Here is a 26852-nt window from a genome sequence, read left to right on the forward strand (position 1 = left end):
CCCGGCCGCCGACGCCCCTCGTCCGCCGGCGGGGCCCGTCCCCAGAGGCCCGAGAGGGAGGTGCCAGGCGATCCTGCGGAGTCTTCTCCAGCCGCACGGCCACCTCAGCCCCTCGCGGCCGCCGCGGCGGCGCAGAAGCGGAACGACGCAGCGCGCGTGCGCCGCGGTCCAGCCGCGCGCGAGGCCGAGCGGCCAGCCCAGAATGCAGCGCGCCTCAGAGGCGCCCGGCCGCGGGGTACGCCGGGACGGGCCGTCGGCGGCCGCGCGGGGCAGGCCGGGACGGGCAGTCCGCGGCCGCGCGGGGCAGGCCGGGACCGGCAGTCCGCGGCCGCGCGGGGCAGGCCGGGACCGGCAGTCCGCGGCCGCGCGGGGCAGGCCGGGACCGGCAGTCCGCGGCCGCGCGGGCCCGCCCCTCAGCTGGCCGGCGCCGAGCGCCCGAAGGGCCCAATGGGAGCGGCGGCCCGGCCGCCCCGCCCCGCGCCGCCGGACGTCGATGCCGGGACATGGCTGCTGCCGGCGCCGGGTCCTTGAGCTGAGCGCCCGCCGCCTGCCGCCAACCGCCGCCCTCAACCGTCCGCAGGCGAGCCGAGGCGCCGCGGGCCGGCGCGGAGCCGCCGCCGCCGCAGGAGGAGGCCGTGCGGCCGGCGCGCCGGGCACATGGCGTCCATCTTACTGAGGAGTTGCCGCGGCCGCGGGCCCGCTCGCCTCCCGCCGCCCCGCGCCGCCGCGCCGAGGGGTAAGAGGCCGGCGCTCGGCCGACGGCGCGGGCCGGTGCCGGGGCCGAGGTGGGCGGGCCGCGGAAGGCCGCGGGGCCGGCCGCCCCCGGACCCAGCCCAGAGCCCGGGTCCCGCCGAGCGGGGTGCCTCGCGGGCCTCGCCCGTCCGCCCCGCCCTGGCCGGCCGTTCGCCCTGGGCCTGGGGCGCGCCCGGGCCGTGGGTGCGGGCCGTGACGCACTCGCGCCGTGACCTTAGTCGCCCGGCCGCCGGCCGCTGCGTCGGGAACGTTGGAGAGCGCGCTGACAGCCAGCCTGGGGCCCTGTCGGCGCTCCCCACGCGTGGTCGAGCCCGGCGGACCTGGCGCCCACTCGCGAGGACAGTCTTGCCCTCGGGCCGCGTTGGAGGCCGCAGAGATGGCGGCGGGCACGGCGGCACTGGTACCCGTCCTGCGGGACGTCCGTGGGACCGATACCCTTATGGCGTTCTACACGCGTGTCGTGCAGGGTCCCAGGCCCTTTCTCTATGGCCTCAGGCAGGTCTCGTTGTCCCTGGAGCCTCGGAGACGCTAGCTGGGGCCCGCAGATCACACCTGAGGCCGGGCTCTCGGGAGCCCACGTGGAGGGCGCCTGCACTGACCCGCTCTCCGCGTCCCTTTTTATATTACCCTTTCTCAGTTTACTGCTTATTATTTTGTCCAACGAGATTGAGATTCATCAAGTAAAATTACCTGTTTCGAGGTATTTACCCTTTGTAAAGGCACCCTAGAAAACATGGTTCTTGTCACTTTTGACACTGATGGCGGATCAGCTGCTTAGACCTTTGGAGCCAGGAGAAGGGCGTGGAGCCTCAGCGAGCACTCCTCTGTGAACCCAGAGTCTGGCTGCCCAGTCCCGCTTGTTGTCCTCGCTTCTGCTTAAGGGTGGTGGTGAAGATACTTCGGCCACACACATTTTTGTAGCGTGTTTCCAGTTTAAAAGTTTGCTGAATTTGTTTTGTGCGTGAATCATTCCGGGAACACAGGTGTTTCCCATAGTAACCAAGACACGAAGGGGCTGAGAGGTGGTCAGGACCCAGGGCTGGGCTGTAGGGAGCCAGTCCCAGAACCCTTGAAATGATGCTCCCAGCTGAGCTCGGGGCAGCCTGTTTCTGGACCACATTTCCCTCATTACTAACATCTTACATCAGTTTGGGTTTTGTCATAATTAGTAAACCCACAGTATTACATAATGCATAAGGTATTCAGGTTTCTCTTATTCTGTACATAGTTTATTCTGATATCCTTTATTTTTGTCTCAGGACCCCATCCAGGACACACCATTACACTGAGTCACAATTTCTTTTTGGTCTTTTGGCTGTAATGGTTCTCCAAACGTTCCTTGACAGTTTTGAGGAGATCTGGTCAGGTATATTGTAGGGCCCACCTGTTGGGATTAGTCTAATGTTTTTCTCATGGTTAGACTGAGGTTTAGGGTTTTGGGGAGGAAGATCCTGGAGGTGAAGTGTATCCTCATCCCTTCCATCTAGGGTGCCTCCTGCAGCAGGACTTACCATGGCTGGCTGACCTTGATCAGCAGGCTGAGGTGGTGTCTACTGTAGGGTTACTTCCTGCCCTTTAGCACACTGTGCTGTTTGGGAGGAAGTTACTGTGTGTGGCATGGACTTGGGAGTCGGCTGGGACTTGCAGAGGTGGGCTGACCCGATTTGCCAAGGACTGGGTGTGAGACAGAAAGCCTGGCCTCCCGCCCTTATTGAAGCAAGGGAGAGGGCTGGGGAGCCAGGATTTCTTAGAGCTGTTGCGTGTGAGGTACCCGTTGGGCCTGAGGGCCTCGTGTACCCACGAGTGTTCAGGTACGGAGTGCTTGGGGAGGATCCTGCTGGAGCTTAGCAGGGAGAACCCAGAGAATGTGGTTCCTCGAAGCCAGGTAAATAAAGGTGTGGGATAGGAAGAAATGAGTTTGGTCTCTTTTCCCCATCCTGGGTTCCCGGCAGAGCCCCTAAAACCCTAGGAATTTCTTGATTGATAAGCAGATCTTTTGCTATTCATAATGAGCCCATTTCCCACACACCAGAGTTTGCGCTAGCTGCGCACCTGTGATTAGAGGGTGGGACCTTCCAGACCCACAAGGAGGGGAGGGGTCTGGAGATGGGAGTTCAGTTGCCGGTGACCAAGAGTGTAATTGATAATCCCTAGGCGCTGAAAATTGGAGAAGGCACTGGCAACCACTCCAGTGTTCTTGCCTGGAGAATCCCAGGGATGTTGAAGCCTGGTGGGCTGCCGTCTATGGGGTCGCACAGAGTCGGACACGACTGAAGCGACTTAGGAGCAACAGCAGCAGCAGCAGGCGCTGAAAATAGGGACTCGGGAATGGGAGGCTTGGGGAGCTTTTGGGCTGGGGGTGCCTGCCAGGCAGTGGGGACAAGCGCTCCTGTAACCAAGGACTCTGCCAGATCTCACACTATATCCCTTTCCATCTGGTTGTTCATCTGTATCCTTTATAATAAACCACGGTATTGGCTTGAGTACTTTCCTGGGTTCTGGGGGGCATTCTAGCAAATTATCAAAACTGAAGGGGTCATGGGAACTCCCAGGTTTGTAGTTGGCAGAAGTGTGGGTAGTCTGAAGACCCCACCTGCAACTGGCATTTGAAGTGGTGACAGTCTTGTGGGACGGAGCCCTTCACCTGTGGGTCTGCACTCTCTCTGGGGAGTTAGAGTGGAATTGAGTTGTAGGAGACGCGGCTGGGGTCAGAGGTGGAGGGTGGGTGTTGGGAAAGAGACCACAGAAGGACCCTCAGGAGGACGGAGTGGCCCGGCAATCTGCGGAGGCTGGAGCCCGCTCTGAAGTTACTGTGATGGCTTCTGCGTGGGGCAAACAGGGCAGGGGCTGCCAGGGTCAGGGCAGGGGCTGCTAGGGGTGCTGTGTGCTGCAGCAGCTGGCCTGGTTCCAAGGTTGTGGGGAGGCTTCTGTTTGGGAGACATGGTAGGCGGGCCCGCCTCTGCTGGAGTGCGGGCTGGGACGTAGGGTAGAGATGGCATTAGCGTCTCAGGAACCTGAGCCTGTGCCATGTGCCGTGCGCCTGGCGCCGCGGCTCCTCCCGGACCCGGGCGGCCCTCGCTGTCGGTGCTCCTGCCGTTCCCACGACCCCGCCCGTCACGCGGGCGTGCCAGCTGTCGGGGCACCTGGGTGGGCCCTGCCGTCCAGTCACGGCTACGGCGTTTCCAGCAGTCATGTGCGGATGTGAGATGTGGACCACAAAGGAAGCTGAGTGCCGAAGAATGGATGCTTTTGAACTGTGGTGCTGGAGAAGACTCTTGAGAGTCCCTTGGACTACACGGAGGTCCAACCAGTCCATCCTAAAGGAGATCAATCCTGGGTGTTCATTGGAAGGACTGATGCTCAAGCTGAAACTCCAATACTTTGGCCACCTCATGCGACGAGTTGACTCACTGGAAAAGACTCTGATGCTGGGAGGGATTCGGGATGGGAGGAGACGGGGACGACAGAGAATGAGATGGTTGGACAGCATCACTGACTCAATGGACATGAGTTTAAGTGACTCCGGGAGTTGGTGACGGACAGGGAGGCCTTGCATGCTGCAGTCTATGGGGTCGCAAAGAGTCGGACACGACTGAGCAACTGAACTGACCTGACGTGACCTCGCTTGCTCTGTGCAGCTGCCTGCCTGTTGGGGGTCTCGTGTGCCCCGCCTCTTCCACCAGAGGCAGCTGGAGTGAGTCGGGGTGGTCCCACCTGGGGAGACCTGAAGGCCCACGGCCACCAGAGTCTGGTCCCCCACTTAAGGCGCGTTCAGCCAGGGATGCTACCAAGACTGCATTCCACCCAGGGCAGAGCCCTCGCCTCACAACACTCAGAGTGGGCTCCGGAAACCTGCTCCACAGAAGGGAGAGACGCCTGCATAAACCACTGTCTGCCACTGACTCTGTTTTCTCTCGTCACAGGTCCTGCTGGGGACCCGGCCTGCCTCAGTGGTACCAGCACTGCGCGGCTGCTGAGCTACGTGTGAGTAACTGAACGTCGCCTTCTGCCTGTGTAAACCGGGGGGCTTGAACGTGCCCAGGTGCTGTGGTTCTTGACTTGTGTCGGTGGTGAAGCCTACTTTGTTCTCTTAAACCTGTATCTTTTCATCTTGACGTGTGTAGCCACATATTCTAGTGAATGTTTGGGAAATAAACACTGATAACCCAGTACCTGTTAGAGCTGTTATTAGCCTTTTTGGTGTATTATTCTGGTCTTTTTTATCATTAATTTATTAGGCTGTGCCGAGTCTTAGTTGTGGCATGTGGGATTTAGTTCCTCGACAGGGATTGAACCCGGGCCCCCTGCACTAGGAGCGTGGAGGCTTAGCCCCTGGACCACAGGAAGTCCCTTGTATCTGTACTCTAAACCTGCAGTGGTGTCTGCAGTCTGCACAGTTGCTGAGTCTTCTCCATCCTCACGCAGCTGCTGTTTCCAGGGGCTTCTCTGTGAACGCACAGACCCTCCCCCGCACCACGCTCGGTCCTTCCCAGAGGACCCTGTGGATTGTTCATGGGGCTTTCCCTATTGGTTCTGGGGACAGATCTGGAGTGTGGAGGGAGTGGCTCCTACAGGCTTCCCCATTTCCTCCTGTGGGGCTGCTGTGCTCTCCCCGTCTGCCATCACCCCTGCCCGCGCCCCAGGCTTGGTCTCCTGACCCTCACCTATGTGGCGGGGCACCCGCGTCCACCTGCTCTGGAGCCTGGAGTGCACACCCACGGTCCTTCCTGTGTGAGAGTGCCCAGCCCCTTACAACCCCTCGTCCCTGGAGCTGGGGGTGCTTTGGGTGCTTTTGTCGACTTGTTGCCTCCTCTGGGCTCTGAAACTCCAGGAGGGTGCTTCCTGTGACAGATTTAATTCTTAAAGACTGCACAAGTTGTACGTGCTTGGCTGTTAAAGCAAAAGTGTGTGTAAGCGTATTTTCAGTTTTTGGTCTAACATCAAGTGCTAGAATGAGGAGCTGGCCCAGCCTCTCTGCCTGAGAGCAGCTCCTTCGTGGAGGGGCAGGGGTGCGTGTGCAGTGTGTGACAGGGACTTGCCAAAGTGTTTTCAAAAGCCCCTCCCTTCAGCAACCCCTGCCGGCTCCTCCTGCTGCCGGGGTGCTCCCAGCCAGCTCTGGGCTTTGATTTGATCAGGCTTCTCTCCTGACAGTCCCCAGACGTTGTCGCTGTGACATCTCTTTATGATGTGGAGGCATTAGCATACAAGCCTAGAACCTCTCTGCTCTCGCTAAAGTGCGCCCTTCCGGCTGTCAGAGTTCTCGGTGACCTCTGTAACCTGCAGCTGGCATTCCAGGGGCTGGGGGCCCAGGGAGGTGACTTGGGGATTGCTGTGCAGGGTGTGGTCCCGCAGGGTAAGCTGTCAGGTTTTGGTGTGAAGTCGTTGGTTTTAAGGTAGTGACTGCCAAGCAGGTTAGCGCTGCGTGTGGACTGGCCTCGCCAGTCTGGACCAGCCCGGTGGCGGGGGCAGTGCCTCTGGTCAGCGACCCCAGCGCTTGGGCTGGCGCGCCTGCCGCACTTGGGCAGGAAGGGTCCGCCCCTGGCGGCGTCTCTGTTCTCCACGGCCTTCCAGACGAACTTCTGAATGAGTTCAGTTCTGAAATGATGTTTTGGGGATTTAACTGGAATGTCATTAAACCTGTAACATCACTTGGGAATATTAACTTTGTAGTCTTTTCACGGTAGGTTGTTTGCTTTATTTAGACTTTCTCATTTTGGGAAAAGGGTGTGTCTTGCGTAGGCAGAGTGCACTACCTTTAAGACAGTTCCCAGATGTGCTCCGTTTGGAGGTGCTGGGGACTCCCTCTGTGTTAGCTTTCTCGGATTGTTGGTGGCATGTGCGTCACTCACTTGGGTGTGGTCTCCTGTGGCCACCTCACAGCTCTGTGAGTTGTTTTTAGCTCATCTGGTAGTTAATCGCTGAGTGCACCGTAATGATTTTTTTTGTCTTTTCCTTCCCAGTGCATTTGCTTCTGTTGTAGTTTTTTTCAGTCTTGGTAGCCAGCTCTGTTATCAGAGGACTGCAGTCACTCACGCGTTATCACAACAGCAGGAACCAGCGACTCTAGCATAGTGACAGCGTTGAGAAAGCTACAGTGCCTCACAGGCTGTCCTGTGGCCTCCACGGCTCCAGCAGGCGTTGTGGGCAGCGGCCCTCAGGCCCCAGCCGACGGGCACGTTGTTCTGCGGGCGATGGTGGGGCCCCTTGGGCTCCTGGGCACCTGTGCTTTGGGGACAGCTCCTGGGCCATAGTGCCTGTTGCTGCATCCTGCCTTCCCTTTCCTGTTTGCCCTGAGGAGCTGAGGGGGCACAGGGAGGGTTGGCACCCACCTGGCCCGACCTCAGGCCGCCATCTTGGCACGCTGACCTAGGTTGGCAGGTGCCTATGGGGTCGAGTTGTGGCTGTGTGTAGAGCTGGGCGGGTCCCTGCAGTGGCGCCTCGGGCGCGGGGACGCTCTGCGGGCCCTGCTTCTCCTCTCTTCCGGAAGGTGTTGGCAGGGTGCTGGGCTGAGGTGGATGCGGGTTCACGTCCTCAGGGCAGACGGGCAGGGCCTCCTCCAGCAACGTGTTTCCTGTTGAGACTTTGCTTTCACCTAGAGTGGTGTGTACACACACACACTCTCTCTCTGAAGATGGTTTATCCCAAAAGAGAGAAGGAAAAGAAAGGCCATGGGTCCTGGGGTGGGTGGTGGGGTCCTGGCTCCACACAGCTGAGGGGCCGGCGCTTCCAGGACACGGACGCCTGGGCATCGGCGGCAGGGTAGAGCGGGGACCGCCCTCTGCCCACTAGGAGGCAGCGGTGCCCAGGTTAGTTTTGTTTTGTTGGAGATTTTTTTAATGATAAATTATATAATTTGTACTTTTCGAAAATAGCTAGATCTCCTTGGCTAGACGGTTGATAACCTCTCGAACTTGCCTGAAGGCAGCCGGATTCCTGGGCCCTCACGGCCCTCGCTGGATGCACCCTGGGCTACTCTGCTGGCCTGCCTTCCTGGGTCTCTGTCCCTGCCTCCTGGCTGCCCCTTGTCACTGATGTCATGCCTCGTGGAAGCCACTGCCTCCTCGGTAATGGGGTTGGAAAAGTGGATGGTTAAGCCTGGTAAAGATGGGAGGTGAGGCGCCTTCCTGGGTGGGCGTGGTCACCACCCGCTGGGAAGGTACGGGCGGGGCCCCTGCTGGGCTCTGGGCGTGGCCGTTCTCGAGCCACTGAGACTCGGGACAGGGCAGGGCTAAGGGACCGGTGCGACAGGACTGGCCTGGCCCTTTAAGGCAGAAGCAAGGGCCTGGGACAAAAGAGAGGCCCCAGCCGTCCCTGCCCGACTGGCCAGAGCCAAGGCGGCCATCCATTGCCCCCGTGTGTAAGGGCAGAGCTTCCTCCGCCCCGACTGACGGCGTCTCCGCCCCAGCGTGCCCGCGGAGCTGTCCGGGGTTCATCCCCTAGGGGTGCTCGCGAAGCAGGCAGGCTGCCTGTCCCAGGTCACATGGCAGTCAGCAGCAGAACTGGAGTTTGACCTGGGCCAGGCTGCGCAGACCTTGAGTCCCCGCTGCTGGCAACAGACTAGGTGTGCAGAGATGACCGGACAGGTGGGAAGAAGCTGGGTGTGCCGGCAATAAACGGCCCTGTCTCTGGGCCTCTGGCCGCCCCAAGGTGGACTTGTGCGTGAGAGGGATAAGTCTCTAAGGGACAGGTGAGATACGAAGACGTGAAACACAGAAGGAGAACTGTACAAGCAAAATGTGTTCAGCGATGGATTCTGAGAGGCCTTCTGCCACTGGAGGAGGACCTCTTGGTCGTGCCCAGACCTTGGGCGGTGCTAGGTCTGGTGGGCACTGAGAGCTGAGGAGTGCCCGGCGCAGGCTCCAGAAACTCAGGCTGCAGCCAGCAACCCTCCTCGAGTGGCCGTCTGCAGGCAGACCCCGAGGGCACAGCTGCGTCGCGCTCAAGGAGCATACTGGTTTTCTCTTGCTGCCGCAGGTTCAGGGGCCCTGCAGGCCTGATGTGGTGCCAGTGGAGACGGTGCCAAGGTGTGAGGGCAGCTCACCCACTCCTCGGTGGGCCCCCTGGAGCCAGAGGTCCAGTGGGAGGTGGTCCACACGTGAGGATTTGAGAGGGCGAGCACAAGGGTGGCCCTGCAGGTCAGGGGCCCAAGGAAGCCCCAGGCACAGCCCGCCCCGCGGGGTGTCCGCCGGGCACAGGCCCGGGCCTGGTCACGGACGACCAATGTGGGAGGAGAGGCGGGCTCTACTCTGCACGTCTGTCCTTCTGCACTAAGGCCTTTGGTCAGCTGATGCACGGGTCCAGTTCACTCTTGACTGGAACATTCTCCCTAAATTTCAGAACTTGCTCAGGAGCCGTAGGTCTTGGTAGAAACTCGCCTCTTAAGGGAAAGCACTGGCCCGGGGCTCCACCCAGAGGCTGGGTCCCTCTGCTCTGGGGGTTGAGCCTTTGCTGGTTGTTTGTGTCTGACCTGCTCCTTTGAGGCTGTGGGCACCAGCCAGCGCCCCCTGGCCTCCCGCAAGACCTCTGTGAGCGGCCCCTTCGCCTCTGATGGTGGGAGTGGCTCCCTGTCAGGAAGGGGCCGGGAGTCTGTCTGTCCAGCTGGGACAGTTGGCTGGGAGGTGTGACTGGGCCGCTGGGTGGTCACGGCAGGCGGCTGGCGCCTCACCAGGGCTTCTTTTCTCCTTCCTCAAGGCCTCTTCCGTTGGGCGGCTGCACTCCCGTCCACCCCCTGTACCTTTCCTTCCACGGCGACCCCCTGGGCTGCTGGACACTGAGGCCCAAGCGCGCGTGCACGGTGCTCGCGGGGCCGAGGCTCCTCCCTGTGCGCTGCTGGCACTCGTCGCGCCCGCTGGGTGATGACTCCGTGGTGGAGAAGTCCCTCCGGTCCCTCAAGGACAAGAACAAGAAGCTGGAGGAAGGCGGCCCCGTGTACAGCCCACCCGCACAGGCGGTGGCGAGGAAGCCCCTGGGGCAGCGAGTCCTGGACGAGCTGAAGCACTACTACCACGGCTTCCGCCTGCTCTGGATCGACACCAAGATCGCCGCGCGCACGCTCTGGCGCATCCTCCACGGCCACAGCCTGACCCGCCGCGAGCGCAGGCAGGTAATGGGCGCAGTGGGACCCGCTCTGGAAGCACAGCTGATCGGGGCTGGGGCAGCAAGGTACTAAGACCCCCTGTGTCGGAGAATGAACAGTGGGGGCATTCCTGGGAGCGCATGAGGAGTCAAACGGGGCCTTTCCCGTTCTCTTCCGCAGTTGTGTGTGGTTCCGTGTTTTTTCACGATATTTAAGTGGAATTCTCCTTTGTAGGAAAGTGCAGACCCTAACGTTTATCTCTAACCAGCGGCCTGTGGCGTCAAGCCCGTCACATGGTGGTGCAGTCAGCACCGGCAGAGCTCTGCTCTTCTCTTCCTCGGCTGAAACTGCCCCCTTTAAATGACATCTCCCCTCTCTTGCCCCCAGCCTCTGGCCCCACCATTCTCCTTCCTGTGTCTTAATCTGACTCCTCTACGGACCTCACATCAGTGGAATTGCAGAGGGTCTGTCCTTTGTGACTGGCTTGTTTCACTGAGCAGACTCCTTGAGGCTCACCCTTGTTGTGACAGGTGTCAGAATCTCCTTCCTTTTTAAGACTGAATAACTTTCTATCCTGTGGATAGACCATGATTTAGTTTATTCATTCATCCATCCGTGGACATTTGGGTTGCTTCCATATTTTGTCTATTGTAGGTAAACGGAATTTAAAAAACTTCATTTTCCATTTGTTTCTTGAGAGTATAGAGAAACAGAGTTGATTTTTATTAGCGTGTTGAGTGTGAGGTGTGGCTGCAGCGCTCCTTGGGGCCTCGCTGAGGACCAGTCCTCCTGGCATGGTTTTTGTCCAGCTCTCTACTGGGCCAGGGGGCAACTGCTGAAGCTCTGGGCCAGCCCACTTGCAGCAGCTGCTGAAGACGGGTCCCACTTCTCGCACAGAGTTAGCTCCCACCCAGCTTTTCTTTTCCTTTTTTTAAACTCTTTTGGCCATACCCCACACAACATGGGTGATAGATCCCCAGCCAGGGATCTGACCCGTGCCCCCTGCAGTGGGAGCGAGGAGTCCTAACCACTGGCCTGCCAGGGGAGCCCCCGCACCCAGGTTTTCTGAAACGCCAAGGTTTGGCCCCGGGGTGCCTGCGGAGCCCGCTCCCTGGCCGTTGTGGAAAGGCGTGCTCCCCGGTCCCCTCGGCCCTCTGCCCATCTAGTTCCTCCGCATCTGCGCTGACCTCTTCCGCCTGGTGCCCTTCCTGGTGTTTGTGGTGGTGCCGTTCATGGAGTTCCTGCTGCCCGTCGCCGTGAAGCTCTTCCCCAACATGCTGCCGTCCACGTTCGAGACCCAGTCCAGCAAGGTGACTGGCGTGTCCCAGACCCGGCTCAAAGTGGTTACAAAGCTGCCTTGTCTGAGTGTGTCATGGGTTACGGCGTCTCTAGAGCAGGGTTCTCCAAGCCACAGATCGAGACCCGTTTGTGGGGGATGACACGGGTCTAGAGTAAGGTTGGCCAACCGAGGCCCATGCCGGCCCCACCGCCCTGGGCAGTAAGGCCTTTTGGGGACACGCGTGCCCTGTTGGGTGGGTACTGTCTGATGGCCTTCATGTTTCCCATGGCTTGGCCCACAGGGTCTGAAAAGCTTTACTGGCTGGCTGTTTATGGAATTTGTGGGTCCTTTCTGTGGTGGGGGGTGGGTGTGTCACACAGAATTTGCTAAGTCATGAGATAGAAAGTTTTGGAACACAACTCGTCGGTGGAGGAGGCGCTGTCAGGAGGTGTCTGGGAGGCTGGGCTGGGGGCATGTGCACTTGTTGCTGGGGCTGCACCGCCCAGGAGGAGGCGGCTAGGGGCTGTGGTGCATGCCCTTCCTGACCTCACAGGAGGAGAGGCTGAAAAAGGAGCTGCGGGTCAAGCTGGAGCTGGCCAAGTTCCTTCAGGACACCATCGAGGAGATGGCCCTGAAGAACAAGGCTGCCAAGGGGAGCGCCACCAAAGACTTCTCCGTGTTCTTCCAGAAGGTGCTGTGGTGCTCTGTAAAGCACGTGGCTTGGCCTGTGGTCCCCGGGGCTGGTTAGAGGCTGGGGCCCCTGCCTTCTCCGGGCCCCTTGCCTCTTCTTCCCTCTGTCACTGTACTCGGTGAGGGTGGGGCTCAGGGCCCGGGCGCGAGGGGTGTAACTGGGCCCGCCCCGCACCCATGGAGGCCACACTGCTGTCCCGAGGATGTGCGCTGCCGTCCACCAGCCTCGTCTGGGTCTCCAGACTGCAGCGGCCCTGGCGGAGGAACCGAGGGCCCACAGTTGTGACAGGTGGGGCCTGGGCTGGGGAGGAGGGGACAGCCTGCCCCATAGCCATGTCCATAGTCAGCAGGGAGGTGGGCCTCCTGTCCCACATGGAGAGGCCCCGGCTTCTTCCTGCCAACCATCTCTGCCCTGCTGGCACAGCATGTGAGGTCCAGGGACCGGACTCCATGTGCTGCGTGACACCCTGCTCGCAGGAGCCCAGCCCATCAGCACTCGGGTTTGGGTCCCAGGGGCTGCTCCCTGTGGGGGTTCCTGAGCATTGAACTGCCCTTCTGCTTTGTTTCCTGATTTGAGGCGCGTGCCTGGGAGCTGTGGGGGTCCCAGGGGGCGCACAGCCCACCCGCTGTGGGGTGCCGGAAGGCACACAGCCTGCTGGTAGTGACCCTTATGATGGCTCCTGCAGATCCGAGAGACGGGCGAGAGACCCAGCAACGAGGAAATCATGCGTTTTTCCAAGTTGTTTGAGGACGAGCTGACCCTGGACAACCTCACACGCCCGCAGCTGGTGGCGCTGTGCAAGCTGCTGGAGCTGCAGTCCATCGGCACCAACAACTTCCTGCGCTTCCAGCTCACCATGAGGCTTCGCTCCATCAAGGCGGACGACAAGGTGCGCGCGTCTGGGCTCCGGGGCGAGTGCTGGGGTCGCACGGGGCTCAGCCGCCGTGACCGCCCATCTCCGTGGTGGGAAGTAGTCACTGAGAAGGCGGGTTTTATGGTGGCCTGACGTTTCATTATACGGTGCGTCGTAATTTATTAACCGTTATTTTAACTAACTGATCTTGTGCTTCCCTAAGTGAAAGTGAAGTCGCTCAGTTGTGTCCGACTCTTCGCGACCCCATGGACTGGATTCCTTGGTGGTTCAGACGTTAAAGCGTCTGCCTGCAAGGCTGGAGACCCGGGTTCGACCCCTGAGTTGGGAAAATCCCCTGGAGAAGGAAATGGCAACCCACTCCAGTATTCTTGCCTGGGAAATCCCCTGGACAGAGGAGCCTGGTGGGCTGGTGTGCTTCCCTAAAGAGCACACTAGTCAATACTTTTTGACGTAGATTTTGCCTTAGATCTTTGAGAGATCCTATAGAGATAGTGACCTAGAACTGGGGCCTCCCGACTAAAGGGCAGGAAGTGAAAAGCAGGTCCTGACCACGACGTGGTCGCCCCCTGGCCTGCACTGCGCCTCGAGTGTGCGTCTCCCGGGAGAGGCCTCGAGCAGCCCCGCGTCCTCTCCGCTGCTCCTTCGGCCTTCAGTCTGTGGTGCCGGGTGTCTGAGTCTGGGCCGGCTTGCTGCTGTTTCCCCTACAGGCTCCCGCCCTTGTCTGCCGTGTGTGCCTGCTGCTGCTCTGACCTGTGCTTGCGGCCTCCTGTCTCGCAGCTGGTGTGTTTGCTCGTTACTCTGTTCTGTTTCTTTTGCCTGCGTTGTGTCCTGCTCATCTCTTTCCTGCCTGCTTTTGCATTAATCAAGGAGTTACTCTTGTGTCCTCTGTCTGTTAGCTTGTTATTTGCTTATCCCTTCTGAGCTGTTTCTCTGGAGTTTACAGTCGGCTTCCCTGAGCACAGCAGCCCGGCAGAGTAGATGCTTCCCCGCCGCACGCGTGCTGGGGCTCCGCAGGGTCCCCGCCCTCGCCCTGGCCCTTGCATGCGTTGCCTGTGTTTCTGCGCCCAAGCGAATGTCTGTGCACCACCGCACGTTTCTCCTCCCGACCTCAGGCCTTCCTGCCTGTTTCCTCCACGTGACGAGTCCCCTCTGTACTAGTCTCCCTCCTGCAGGGTGTTGCTGGGCAGAGGGTCTAGGGCTCGCGGGTCTTTTTCACATTTAAAGCTGCTGCCGAGTGCCTGTCAGCCGCCAGGCCTGTTGCTGTCCTCTGAAGACAGCTGTCTCTCTCTGCAGCGCCTTGGACTCTGTTTGCGTTTAGCGGTCTCACAGTGACTTCCCGAGGCGGTGCTTCTGTGCTCCCGTTTCCTGGTTCTGCTGTTTCCATTGTCTCATTAAATACCACCCACCCCCTGTGTGTCTGGTTACCTGTCCTCGCATCCTCCTGAGCTGATTACCCTTAAATCTATCCTCTGAGGGTCCCAGGCTCAGGTAAGACTGACTGTCTTGTTCTCCAGAAGCAGATCAGCACCGCATTTCATAGGCATGAAGAGATGCGGTGTTTCCACTCTGGACAGCCTGCCGTGTGGCTGCCCCACCTGGGACGGGCCGCCTGAAGGCAGGTGGCCTTGGTTGGGTCCAGGCCACTCGCTGTTGTGTGATGTTGAACAGGTGGCCTGACCTCAGTGCTGGGATTCCTGGGAAGTAGGGGCAACCATACCTCCGCCGTTGAGAAGTGGACGGGGCATCCTTTCCTCCTGATATGAGGTGAAAACACGCAGGATAAGTCTGGAAGGCGGGGAGAAGCCCCTGAGACCCCAGGGGTGACACGGGAAGTGTGTGTGCCTCACAGATCCAGCCTTGGGCCTGAAGACGCCACAAGTCACCGATGGAGACAGACCTTAATGCCCATCCTCTGACCGGAGGAAAGGGGCCACCTAGCAAGACAGAAGACCCGAGAGTGCCTGCTCGGCTGCAGCCAGACGCCACAGGAAACAGCGTCCCCCCACGCTGACCCCCACAGTGCTGGGCGGTGGGGGCTGTGACAGCGGGCTCTATAAGTGAAGTCTGTGAAGGCTGGCTCATTCCCCCTACCCCGTCCTCCATGGTGTTGGTGGAGACCTGCAGGGGGCCCGACCTCCACCCCCATTATCAAGCCCAAGACGCTACCCCTGTTCCTTGCTAGAGTGGCGTCAGGAGGGGCCAGTCAGGAGACTCTCCTACCACTCCCAGCCAGCGAGTCCACCCAGCTGGTCCAGCAGTCAGAAGAGCGTCTGCCCGGCCTCAGTGAAGGCCACACCCCAGCTGTTCCAGAAGGCGCCCAGGGTGCCATTTACGGGTGCAACTGAGTGACATCACGGAGATGGGGACCGGGAGACGAGGGGCCCCCAGAGGTGGGGACCGGGAGACGAGGGGGGTGGAGCCAGGACCCGGCCTGTGTCCCTGGTGCAGTGGGGGAGGTTAGCGGGAGACGTTTCTGATTGCGCAGGGTCAGGCTTTGTGGTTGCAGAGTTTGAAATACGGTTTTTGCACACCCAGAAAGTCCACAGGGGCAGTGTACACAACTTTGGCTGTTAGTCTGGATCGGTGGATGCCAGACTGTCCGTTACACGCCTGTGGACGTGGGGTGTCACACCCCACCAGAATGCTGTGGGAGGGAGCCCGGTAGGACAGAAGGCAAGACTGCCAGGACCTCGCAGCCCCCAGCCTGGAGTGTCCAGCCTCCTTTGGAAATCACTGCTCGTGCTAAACCAGGAGGAAGGACCTCGGAGAGAAAAGGCAGTTGGTGGGCGCCGGCGCTGAACGGGCAGATGCAGTGGGTTGTGTTGGCCGTCGGCCGTTTCCCGGATTCAGTAACAGAGGTGAACCTACAGACAAGAAGCCACGTGAGTCTCAGACCGGATGTACCCACAGAAATCCACACGAAGACAGAATCAGATGAACAAACTTGAAAGACAAATAATTTTGAAAGTGATGAGAGAGACTGCAGGACAAACAGTTTGCATGAGAGTGCATTTCTCGTCAGAAGCCTGGAGGCCAGGAGGAACTGCGAAGTGTTTCTTTGTGTGCTGGAAAAAAAAAAAAACTGTCAACTCAGTCCTGTATTCAGCAAAACTAAAACTTAAAATCTAGAAAAAACTGGGATGAGGGGGAATCAGGGTGTTCGCAGATGAAGGGAAACCAAGCTTGTGGTGGAGCACTGGGAAGCGACTGTGTCCCGGGTGAGAGGCCTCGCTCGAGTCGGCACGGCGCTGCGGAGGAGGCGGAGGTGGGCCCGTGCCGGGGCGGCGTCGGATGAGCTCAGCTGGCGGGGGGGACGGGTGAGGCCCTTGTGGGTCACCTCGTGATGAGTTGAATGCATCCTGCCATCAGAGCAGGCCCTGGAAAATGATGCGGTGATGCGCGGGGGTGAGCACAGAGGGGCCATGGGCACTGCTGGAGGATGGGCAGGGGGAGTCCTCGCGCCACGTCTCATTACCACCCAGCGCTGGAGACAGGCCAGACGTCCCGCAGGGGGCGAGCGGCAGACACAGGGCCATTGTGGGTATGGCGTGCTCACTGACATGGGCCGCCTGGGTCTCTGGGGCCTCCCGGAAGTTTCCTCAGTGTGCGGACGACCGAGGGCAGAATAGGCTCGTGCCCAGGGGCGCCTGTGTCTGAAGGGGCCTCGTGAGGTTCCTCATGGGCCCGGCTCAGCATCGCTTCCCGGCCGTGCCCTGAGACCGCCCGTCAGGTGTGACGGGGATCCGCACGGCTGCACGTGGTGCTGCGGCTGTACCCGGGTTGACGGGGGCACTGTTGCCCGTCATCCTTCGCTCCCGTCCCTCATCCCTGCACAGGCTCCTTGAGACCCCAGTGCTGTGCCCTCTGCCTCAGGGACTCCTGTGTGCTTCCCGCTCGGATCACTGCGGCCTCAGGCTGCACAGGGAGGGTCAGGAGGCATCTTGAGTGCAGTCACCCTAGTCCAGTCCTTCCTCTCCCATCCTGGGAACACAGGACTTTGGCTGTGTGGGGGGACTGGTTGACTGTGGGGCTCAGGCAGAGCGGGGCCTGGGCCTGGTGGGTGTCTGCATCCCACAGTGGTTCCTGGCCCTTGACCCTGCGGTCCCACCCTCTGTCAGATGGTCTGGTCCCTGCAAACTCGGAACTAGTGCCTTGGGCGGGTGGGGGGTCGTTTATCTCGTGTTTGGCAGAGTGTGTTAGGAAGGTTCTAGTCACACGCGTAGACCAGTGTGTGCACGCAGACAGAATAGACCCTCCCTCAGGAGGGTAAGCCCTCCGGAGGTCACCAGCTTTTTCCTTTGACAGTTGATTGCCGAGGAGGGCGTGGACAGCCTGAACGTCAAGGAGCTGCAGGCAGCGTGTCGGGCGCGAGGCATGCGGGCCCTGGGCGTCACAGAAGACCGCCTGCGGGACCAGCTGAAGCAGGTGCGTTGGGCAGGGCCCTGGGCCACCCTCACGGGCTCTGGGTTGCCGCTGGAGTCTTTACAGCCGCTCCACCTGGTCTTGTGAGGATGCCCGAGGGCCAGGCCAGCTTCCTGTGAGATTCCCTCAGCTGAGGCTGGGGGTGTGGGCAGATGGGACCCAGGCCAGCCCAATTTCTGAAGGCCCTGCTCTCAGCAGCCCCTGGCGTCTCGTCCTGTTCACTTCCCAGTTCCCACGGCTTCGCCGCAGGGCCTCTGCCACTCACAGGACTGAGGTGGGCCGCGGGTATGAGCGTGGCAGCCGATAGACCCCTTGTAGGGCTTGAAGCGTTTCTGGAAGAGCTCGCTGGGGTGACGGGGTCCACTCAGGTGCTGCTGTGGTTGTTGCTGCTAGCCTGAACCCTTCTCCCCTCCCCGACATAAACCAGAGCAGGGGAGGGTTTGGCCAGGTCCTGTGGGCGGCTGGGCCGGAGGTGAGCCTGGGTCTCGAACTCCCGCTCACAGTGGCTGGAGCTGCACCTGCACCAGGAGATCCCGACATCGCTGCTCATCCTGTCCCGGGCCATGTACCTTCCCGAGACCCTGTCGCCCGCAGACCAGCTCAAGTCTACCCTGCAGACCCTCCCGGAGATCGTGGTGCGTGTGGCCGAGCCCCTCTGTTGGGTTTCTCACTTCTCGGGGAGATGCCCCAGCTGTCTCTTCCTCCCCTGAGGGCCCTGTGGGACGTGGGAAGGTGGCCCGGAGGGGATGACGCCCAGAGACACTGGCTGGGTGCCGGGGCTGCGCTGGTGGGGACGCCTGCCCCCCATCAGGGCATGCTCATGGGCTCCCCTCCCTGAAGGCGAAGGAAGCCCAGGTGAAGGTGGCCGAGGTGGAGGGCGAGCAGGTGGACAACAAGGCGAAGCTGGAGGCCACGCTGCAGGAGGAGGCGGCCATCCAGCAGGAGCACCGTGAGAAGGAGCTGCAGAGGCAGAGCCAGGCAGCCGCGGCCCAGGCAGCGGTGAGCGGGGCGGGGCGGGAGTGGGCTGGGGGCGGAGCGGGCGCTGCCAGCCTGGGCCCGAGGCCCTGTGGACGCTGGGGCCTGGAGGAGGAGCGGCATGAGTGCACCTCACCCGACACAGTGCCGGCTTGGAGCGTCCTGCAGGGAGCCTTGTGGGGGTGGGCCTGCTGCCAGTCGGCCAGGCTCCACAGACCTCGACCCTCACGGAGCCTGCCCTTTGGCCTGCGGCGTGTCTACTGGTGTGGACGCCCCAGAAGGCTGCAGTCCTGCAGGGGGTGCTGAGCCGGCAGCGGCCTTGCGTTTCAGAAGGAAGCGGAACCCGAGGTGGTGGCCGAAGGCGCCCCGGGGAGGCCGGTGGCTGAGCTGCAGCCGGAAGAGCCTGCTGTGACCCTGCCTTCCGAGGTCCTGAAGGACAGCGCTCCTGTCCTGGAAGGCTTGAAGGTAACGGCGCTCGCCAGAGGGAGCGGTGTGCAGCCGCCGGACGCCAGCGGCTCCAGGGCCTCCCAAGGATGTGGGCCGGGACAGCTGCAGCCTGGCTGCGGAGGGTGACAGTGGACGGTCGTGGGGCGTGGAGAGCGAGCCTGGAGGGGAGGTGGCCCGGCCTTGGCTCAGCCCGTGCTCCTCGGGCAGGACGCCTAGCAGGGACGCTGGTGTGGTCCTTGCAGAGGCCCACCTTGCTGTCGCCTTCCAACGCACTGTGTGCCTGGGAGCTCGCGTCTGGCAGCCTCGTCGTCCTGCCGTGACCCACACTCAGGGGCGCCCCCACCACCGGGCGGGCTGTGGTACAGGGGCACGGTGGGCGGAGCCGCTTCTGAAGGCGCTGGGTGGGGGGCATGCTCACGGGCAGGTGCGGCGGTGGCAGTAGCTGGAGTAGGAGAGAGGAAGCAGGGCGCAGGTTGCGTCTGGGGGTTCCCAGCGAGTCGTGGGGTGGGGGCCCCTGTGAGGTCACGCCTGTCGACACCTGGGTGGGGCTGGGCTTCGTGAGCTGGGCTGGGGGGTGCAGTCTGAGGATGGAGCCCTGAGGGGCAGCGTGGGGTCATCGGAGGTGGAGGGGAAAGCCCCACTGCAGGGCCTCGGAGGAGCCAGGGGACACGAGCCCTCCAGGCCGGTAGGTAGGAAGGGCCCGAAATGGGGCACGGGGCGGAGAAAAGCTGTTCACGGGAGGAGAGAAAGCACAAAGCGTCAGTGCAGGGGTCCTGCTAAAGTGAGCTGTGTCTGCAGGTGCGGCTCTGGGGGGCAGTGCTGGATGGGGGGTGGCGTAGCCTGGGATACGCCCAGTGAGCTCTGCTTCACCTGGTGATGGCCCGGAAGACAGGTGAAGACCAGCACTCCACATCATCGACATGAGGCTCGAGGAAAGAGGCTCCTGGGAGCCTGGGCTGACCTCGGCTCAAAAGGAGACCTGGGAAGGGTCAGACCGAGGAGCCTGGGTCATTTTGAAGGCAGTTTGGGGCTGAGGCGGGAAGCGGAACAGAGGCGGGGTCTGGTTGGGGCCACACAGCGCAGCCTGGCAGAAGGGCTCATCAGTCCGCACTCGGGCCAAGATGATTAGCTGTCTCCATGGAGAGAGAGAGGCATCCCGTTGTCACTGGATTAAGGGCTGAGACAGAGAGGGATGTTTTAACTCTCAGGAGAGCTTGTGAAGTAAAGGTTGCCAAGGATGACTTAGCAGGAAGCACACGAAACTTCAAACAAAGAACCTCAGTTGATGAGAAAGATGCCTTGGAGAGTGGGGCAGCTTCGTCTCCTGTCTGCAGTGCTGGGGTCTTGGGGTGTCGGCCGTCTGCAGGGACAGGGAGCCCAAGTAGCTCCGGGAAGCTGTGTCACTGAAAACCTTGCCGCAGGGAAAGGCTTCAGGGCGACGGCGCTGGTGCGTCCGCACGGAGGGAAGTCCCTCCCGTGCCTCACACACTCTTGGCAGGAAGCTGAAGAGGAGGAGGGTCCTGAGATGAGCGCCTCCCGGGGCCACACCAGGGGGGTCAGAGGCAGCCGCAGAAGGGGTCTGTCCTGAGCAGAGTGCAGTTCTCTGCGAACGCCAGGATGTGAGGTGCGCCTGCTCTGTAAGAAGGACAGTGCGTCGTGACCGGCTGCCCTGGCGGTCAGTGGTCAAGAGTCCACCTGCCCATACAGGGGGCGCGGTTCCACCCCTGGTCCGGGAGAGCCCCACATGCTCAGCCCGCGAGCCACCACTGCTGAAGCCCACACGCTCTGGGGCCTGTGCTCTGTGCCAAGAGAAGCCACTGCAAGTAGAGAAGGCCTGCACGCAGCAGCGAAGACCCCGTGCAGTCAGAACAGTTGACAGGTATTCATAAATAAGGGCTAACAGGAACAGATCAGTTAGTTAGAACATGCATCGTGACCCATTGGGGTCTGTGGAAGGAATACAGAAATACTGCTGTCACGGGCACGTTTAGCAGACTCAAGAGCGAGACCATGAGCGGTCATCTCAGCAGAGGCGCGGACAGCACTGGGCTGAGCTGAGCCCTGTCCTCAGCTGACGTGAGGGCGAGCCTTCTGCCTGCAGGGCCGCGAGGGGTGCCCCGCACCAGAGGACCCCCGACGGCTGAGGGTGTCCGCACCCCACCTGCTCCGCATCGGCCACAGGGTCTGGCCAGGATGGTTAGCCAGGGAGAAGATGAAGTCACGTGGAGGTGGACTGTTCACAGATGCCGTGACCACCAGAGACGAACAACCAAGTTGAAATTTTCAGAAACATCACAGATAGACCATACCCCAAAAGTGAACTGCTTGGGATGAATTTGGAAACGGGCATGAAGACCTGTGCAGGATGCTGTATGCTTTGTTGAGGTAAGTTAAAGCAGGAAGTAGAGAGCTTCCCTGCACTCCTGACACGAAGACTGGATGTTGGTAAGACGCTAATTCTCCCCAGCTGATCTGTGGATCCAAGACCACCACAATCCCAGCATCCTTTGTTGTTGACATTGACAAGTTTATTCTGATGTATGTGGAAACTCAAGGGACCAGCCATGTTTTCTAGACTCATTACACAAGACCCTGATGCTGGGAAAGATTGAAGGCAGGAGGAGAAGGGGATGACAGAGGATGAGGTGGTTGGATGACTTGATGGACATGAGTTTGAGCAAGCTCCAGGAGTTGGTGACAGACAGGGAGGCCTGACGTGCTGTGATTCATGGGGTCGCAGAGAGTTGGACACGACTGAGCGACTGAACTGCAACAGAGAATGGCCACGATGATGGGCGAGCAGGTTCCTTGTTCTGGCGGATGGGACTGTACAAGGCAGTTAAAGGAACACGCCGTCACAATGAATCTCAGAGGGACGGAGCTTGAGCTGTGTGACGCCACTTGTCGGAATCCCAGCAATGAGTCTGTCATGACACAAGTCCCAGGGTGGGTGGGTGGGTTCCTGACACGAGGAAACCTTTGGGGTGATGCTGCTTGTCAGTCGGGTGGTGGTAGCTCTATGGGTGTCTGCCAGACACGCCTGCACAGGCACCCTCAGGCGTGGGGGTCGCACCGGGGCACGCCGGCTCGGACAGAAAGGGGGCCAGCCCTTCTGGGGAAGCCAGTTACTCCCTTTCACGTAGGTTTTTTTGGTTTGCTGGTTTGTTTCCAGGAAGAGGAAATAACTCAAGAGGAAATTGACGTACTCAGCAATGCGTGCTCGAAACTGAAGGAGCAGAAGAAATCCCTGACAAAGGAGAAGGAGGAGCTGGAGCTGCTAAAGGTGGACGTCCAGGACTACAGCCAGGTGGGCACGCGCAGCGGCGGGGCCCGGAGGCCTCGGGGGAACTGAGCGTGAGGGGGTCCTGCTCGGTAGCTCCTCCAGGCACTCCAGTGGGTCACTTCCCCCTGGAGTGCTGGCCGCTTGCCCTTGTCGGTGACGAGCAGGTATCTTTTTAGTTTCTAAACACATGAAGGTATCAGAAGAAAGCCGGGTGACTTGGTATGCGAAATCTTACGTTTGTTCCTGACTTCCCAAAAGAGACTTCTTTCTTACATGCTAGTTTCTTTTTTCTTTTTGAGATTGGTTAAAGTAATTTGCCGTTTCTCCTCCTCGTGGCGGCCCTCTAATCCCCATGTCACCTCCCATTGTTCCCGGTAACACTTGCTCGTAGGGAACGCAGACACTCCCATTCCTTGATTCTTTTATCCGTTAGGAAGACAGTCGGGGTTCAGAAAAAGAGTCTGAATTTCCTTTGATAGGAAAACCATGTTTGAGTTTTCACAGATGAGAACAGACCTTCATGGTGGACAGGAATAAGTGAGCAGCTTTGTGGCTGGAGTTAGCGGGTCTGCTGCAGCACAGCCCAGACCTTTGCACTTCCGTGATGCAGTCTGGACTGACCCACTTACTGTAAACTTAAGGTTTCCTTGTTGCCCTAAGACGATCTATTTACAACTAAATAATTCTATTAGGATTTACAGGAGATCAAGAAGGAACTTTCAAAGACTGGCGAAGAAATGTATGTGGAAGAGTCTAAAGCCAGCAAGAGGCTGACCAAGCGTGTGCAGCAAATGATCGGGCAGATGGACAGCTTGCTGGCGCAGCTGGAGGCTGACCAGAAGGCGGGCAAGCTGGGCCCCGCCGCCGAGGGCGCGCCTGCGGGGTGAGTATGGCACCCTGGACTCCGGCTCTGGACTCCGGCCCTGGACTCCGAGTCTCTCTGACTCGGCGCCGTTCTCAACCTGGCTACCCGCCAGCCACCCCTTCCCTCTGATCTAGCAGCTGCAGATTCTCCACAATGCTGTCACTGAAGCGGCTCCAAGTCAGGTCTTCCTAGCACACTGCGTGTGTGCACACACACACACACACACACACGTGCACACGCGCAGACACGTGTCCATGCACAGCGTGGTGCTGTGGCCGCGTCAGGAAGGCCTCTGGCAGCTTGCCTGCTCTCTCTGCATCCACCCGTCTCAGGCCGCCGTCGCCGGTCCTTTCAGACCCTCCGTGGGTCACAGCACCCCCGGCCTCTCCCTGCCTTCCTCCCTCCAGCCTCAGCCCCGCTCGGCCCCTGTGTCCTCAGACCATCGCGTGCTCTCCTGCCTCCTCCCTCTTCCTGAGCCCCTGCAGTCATGACCCCCGTGCAGGGGCCAGTGTCCCCTCAGGTTAACCTGCTGTGTCCTGTGGGCTCACCTGCCTTCATATATCAGAGGGCTGCCCCTCCCAGCCCCTCCCACCCTGCCCCGGGCACAGACGGGCCCGAGGAGCCCCCTGTCCTCATCACCTCGGAGAGCCCAGGCGTGCCAGGCGGCTGTGTGCAACCGGCGACCACACTGGAGTGGTGGCTGTTGCCCCTGTGTCTGCACTGGAGTGGTGGCTGCTGCCCCTGTGTCTGCACTGGCCGGGGGTCCCCAGCTGACAGGGCGGGGGGCCCTGGGTGGAGGGCTGCCAGGTCAGGTCTGGGCTGTGGGCGTGCAGGGGTGAGGTGCCACGTGCAGGCTGTGTCCCCAGGGAGACGGTGATCAGCATCTCCGAGCTCATCAGCGCCATGAAGCAGATCAAGCACATCCCCGAGAGCAAGCTGCTGAGCCTGGCCTCGGCCCTAGATGACAACAAGGACGGCAAGGTCAACATCGATGACCTTGTCAAGGTGGGTCGGGGGCCGCCCGCCCGCCCTCTGAACCCCGCGTGGAGAAGGGGAGGGCCATAAGGCCTGGAGAGGAGCGGTGTGACCCTCCGCGTTCCTGGGGACAGCTGGTGGCTGTGGGGCCCCTGAGGCCTGAGAGGCACCCGGCACCCAGTGCGGGGCTCCACCTTGGCCAGGAGCCTGTGGCTCCGGCCCGTGGGGACTCTTGCCCAGAACACTAGCTGCTGCGGCCCAGTGTCCTCTCCGTGGTGGTGTACCCTCCTGGGTGCCCCTGGCGCTCTGCCCCACGAGGCCCGGCCTGCAGCCTCTGGGCTGTGCAGCCCACCTGCCTGCGGCCCTGGGTCCCGGGAGGCCCAGCTGGCGCCCCACGCAGGCCTGCAACCTCGGGCCTCCTGCCTCCCGAGCCCCTCTCCCGGCCATGTGGCCTGAGCTCTGGAGTCTGTCGGTTCCTTGGGGTGGGGGGTCTGGTCCTCAGAAGGCCAGGGCGGGTGAAGGACCCCAGCCCCCGGGGGGACGGTGCCGCCTCCCGCCCGCCGTGCTCTGAGGGGAGCCCCTGCTGGGAGGGGCAGAGCCACCTGAGCCCCACGTCTCCTCCTGTGTGCACAGGTCATCGAGCTGGTGGACAAAGAAGACATCCACATCTCCACCAGCCAGGTGGCCGAGATCGTGGCCACGCTGGAGAAGGAGGAGAAGGTGGAAGAGAAGGAGAAGGCCAAGGAGAAGGCAGAGAAGGAGGCGGCCGAGGTGCAGAACTAGGGCCGGCCCGGCCCCCCTGCACACGGGCCTCCACGCGCCCCCTCCTGCCGCAGTGGTCCCAACATGATGCTGATTGCTTTGAAGTGATTCTTAGTGACGGACCTAATATTTTATCTGGAATAAATCAGAAACTTCATAATCAAGTGATTTTTAACATTGATCATTCCATGAAGATTGAGTCAGCTCGGAGCCCTTGCGCCCGTCCAGGGAGGCTTCTCTGGGTCAGCAGGGGCCCAGTGCCGTGGGGTCCCGGCTGTAGCCGGCAAGGGCAGCCAGCCGGTGGGGGTTGTGGCCCTGCACAGCTCCAGACTCCTGATGCGGCTCACCCCCCGGTGGCCTCTGCCGCAGAGGAGAGGACCCGCCGCAGGGGCACCCCAGGCAGACATAGCCTCAGCCTGGAGAAACTGCTTCGCGTGTTGCAGACTTGGATTCCTGAGCATCAGTGTGAACCAGTGAGCAGACCACACCTGCCATCTCCATGGCTCCCGGGAGTCTAGTCTGATGCTTTTGTGTGGGCATCCACATCGTTTCCTGAGCGACCTTGGATCCTCACCTAATCCTTCAACCAACTAGCTAGCGCCGAGCTTTCTCACGCACCAGCCCAGCTGAGCAAAGTGAGCGTCAGTTACACTGGGAGAGGTGCTGACGAAGCCCTTGGAGATGAAGCCTTCCCTGTGCAGGAATCGGCCGTGCTTCTAGCCTGGGCTGTCATCGCCTCACCCCCCCTCCCGGGTGTTCAGATGGATTTCACTGCGTGTCTCACCCCAGAGGCCACGGGGGCGCGCGAGGGGCCTGTGCCCACCTGAGGCCCCTGGCCATGTGTGTGTGGCAGGTCCGGGAGCCGGGTGGCCATGGCCCAGCACCGTCTGGCTCTTCCTCTGGAGGCTTGGGCAGGGCCGGCCGGAGCGCTCTGTGGAGAACCAGCATGGGCCCTGGGAGACCTGGGGCTGGCCGGGCCAGGCGGGACGAGCGAAGGGGACAGCTTCCAGATGACTTGAAACCTTGTGCTCAGCCGCTGACAGACCTTGGACAAGAGGAGTACCTCTGAGTCCTCCAATGGACACCCTTGTGAGGGGGCAGTGGGTGCTCAAGGGTTTTTATTTCAGTTATTTAAGGGGGCATGTTCTAGATGCTTCCTTGGTATTTATGAGTTATTTCACGTGTTTAGTGGCCCGGTTTTCCGCTGCTGTAGTCTGCTTGCTTGTGGCCCTTGTGGTGGCTGGCATGCTTGAGGACAGGCTAGTCTTTCCCGGCCCTGTCCTCACCTCGCCGCCTTCGCCGGGCACCCAGGGCGGCCCCCCCGCAGCCCCCGGCAGCCCCCCTCCTCACCGCCCCCACCCTGGCACGGCAGGACCCTTCTCCGGCATCTGTACCCGGGCCTGTCTGCTGCAGGCTTCCCCTTCGAGTTGCTTGTTTTTACTGTCCTGAACTTTCTTACAGCCGAGTTGAGTGCCCGGGTGTGGCTATAACGGGTGGACAGTGCTGGGAATGAGCGTGGGGTGTGATGCGGCGGTGGGGTGGCTGTCTGTCGGCTGGGCGCCCAGGGCCTGCACCCACCTTCCTGAGCTATCTCAGGAGTGTGCTCGAGTCCCCGGGGCTGTGACACCATGCCCGCTGGAAGCACAATGGCATTCTTGCTGCTTTGCACCACCTGAACACCCCCATTACTAAGGATTCAGGAGATGTAGCTTCCAGGGTCACTTTGGAATATCCAATTCCAGAGTTTGAAAGCGAAGGGCACCGTGTAATTTGTGCAGCATCACCTCCAGGCAGTGAACCTCACAGCAGCCAGGACCAGCTCACCTGAGGGCCCCTTCCTTGGCTGTGCGTCAACACCTTTTTTAGAAATAGCATTTTTTATTAAAATATCAAACTCATGTTGGGGTAACAGCTCAGAGCAAGATTTCTGAACCATGTGGCCTGTCCACAGTTGGGGTGGGAAGTGGCAGGGCTGTCTGGGCGTCTGACTCCGGCTGCGCTCCAGCCCGGCCTCTGGGATCGCCTGCCCTGGGAGCGCACATCCCGCCTGTCCCCACAGACTGTGCTGGAGACTAGACCCTTGGTTTCATGTGAGGAGAAGACCGAATAAAGTGCTGTCTTGTATGACTGGACTGTCAGGGGCTGCTCTGTCTGACCAGGTTACTGTGGCAGCCACTGCCTGACTAGGCTGTCCTCCCCACAGCCCTCGGTGGGCCTGGGGGGTGGTCCCCAGTGGGCAGGGCTGGGACCCTGGCCAAGGGATCACCAGGAGGGGGACATCCTGAGAGACTGAGGGCCCCTGGGGTTGGGGGAAGCACCTGCCAGGGCCTACCCTTGTCTGAGGGGTTCTGAGGCCCTGCAGGCCCCCCAACACCTGGGCAGAGCCAAGAGAACCGTCCAGGCCTGCCGCCCCCAGGCCCACATCTCGGCTTCAGGGGTGTGCCCTGCCT

General features: G+C 60.7%; 1 protein-coding gene across 2 annotated transcripts; it reads left to right on the forward strand.

The window, feature by feature from the left end:
- The first annotated feature begins 518 nt into the window (after positions 1 to 518).
- Positions 519 to 26529, forward strand: LETM1 (leucine zipper and EF-hand containing transmembrane protein 1). 2 transcript variants are annotated; one of them, XM_055434260.2, is made up of 14 exons: positions 519 to 736; positions 4677 to 4737; positions 9445 to 9856; positions 10996 to 11139; positions 11662 to 11799; positions 12485 to 12688; positions 16979 to 17098; positions 17599 to 17730; positions 17936 to 18094; positions 18401 to 18535; positions 21690 to 21824; positions 22493 to 22683; positions 23532 to 23670; positions 24274 to 26529. In XM_055434260.2, the coding sequence occupies exons 1-14, from the start codon at positions 658 to 660 to the stop codon at positions 24421 to 24423; spliced, it is 2199 nt and encodes a 732-aa protein (XP_055290235.2). In that variant the 5' UTR covers positions 519 to 657; the 3' UTR covers positions 24424 to 26529. The 2 variants fall into 2 exon arrangements, with proteins under 2 accessions (XP_055290235.2, XP_055290236.2); XM_055434261.2 differs by having other exon boundaries at positions 18404 to 18535.
- The last annotated feature ends 323 nt before the right edge of the window (positions 26530 to 26852 follow it).

The sequence above is a fragment of the Moschus berezovskii genome, chromosome 5 (assembly GCF_049115385.1).
Source record: "Moschus berezovskii isolate FMDL1 chromosome 5, NW_MosBer_1.0, whole genome shotgun sequence".
Lineage (NCBI taxonomy): Eukaryota > Metazoa > Chordata > Mammalia > Artiodactyla > Moschidae > Moschus > Moschus berezovskii.

Bases quoted from the DNA above. Each gene is read 5' to 3' on its own strand.
- LETM1 (XM_055434260.2), top strand. From the start codon at position 658: ATGGCGTCCATCTTACTGAGGAGTTGCCGCGGCCGCGGGCCCGCTCGC. The intron at 12,689-16,978 runs GTGCGCGCGTCT...TTCCTTTGACAG, and splicing joins CCATCAAGGCGGACGACAAG to TTGATTGCCGAGGAGGGCGT. The intron at 21,825-22,492 runs GTGGGCACGCGC...TAATTCTATTAG, and splicing joins ACGTCCAGGACTACAGCCAG to GATTTACAGGAGATCAAGAA.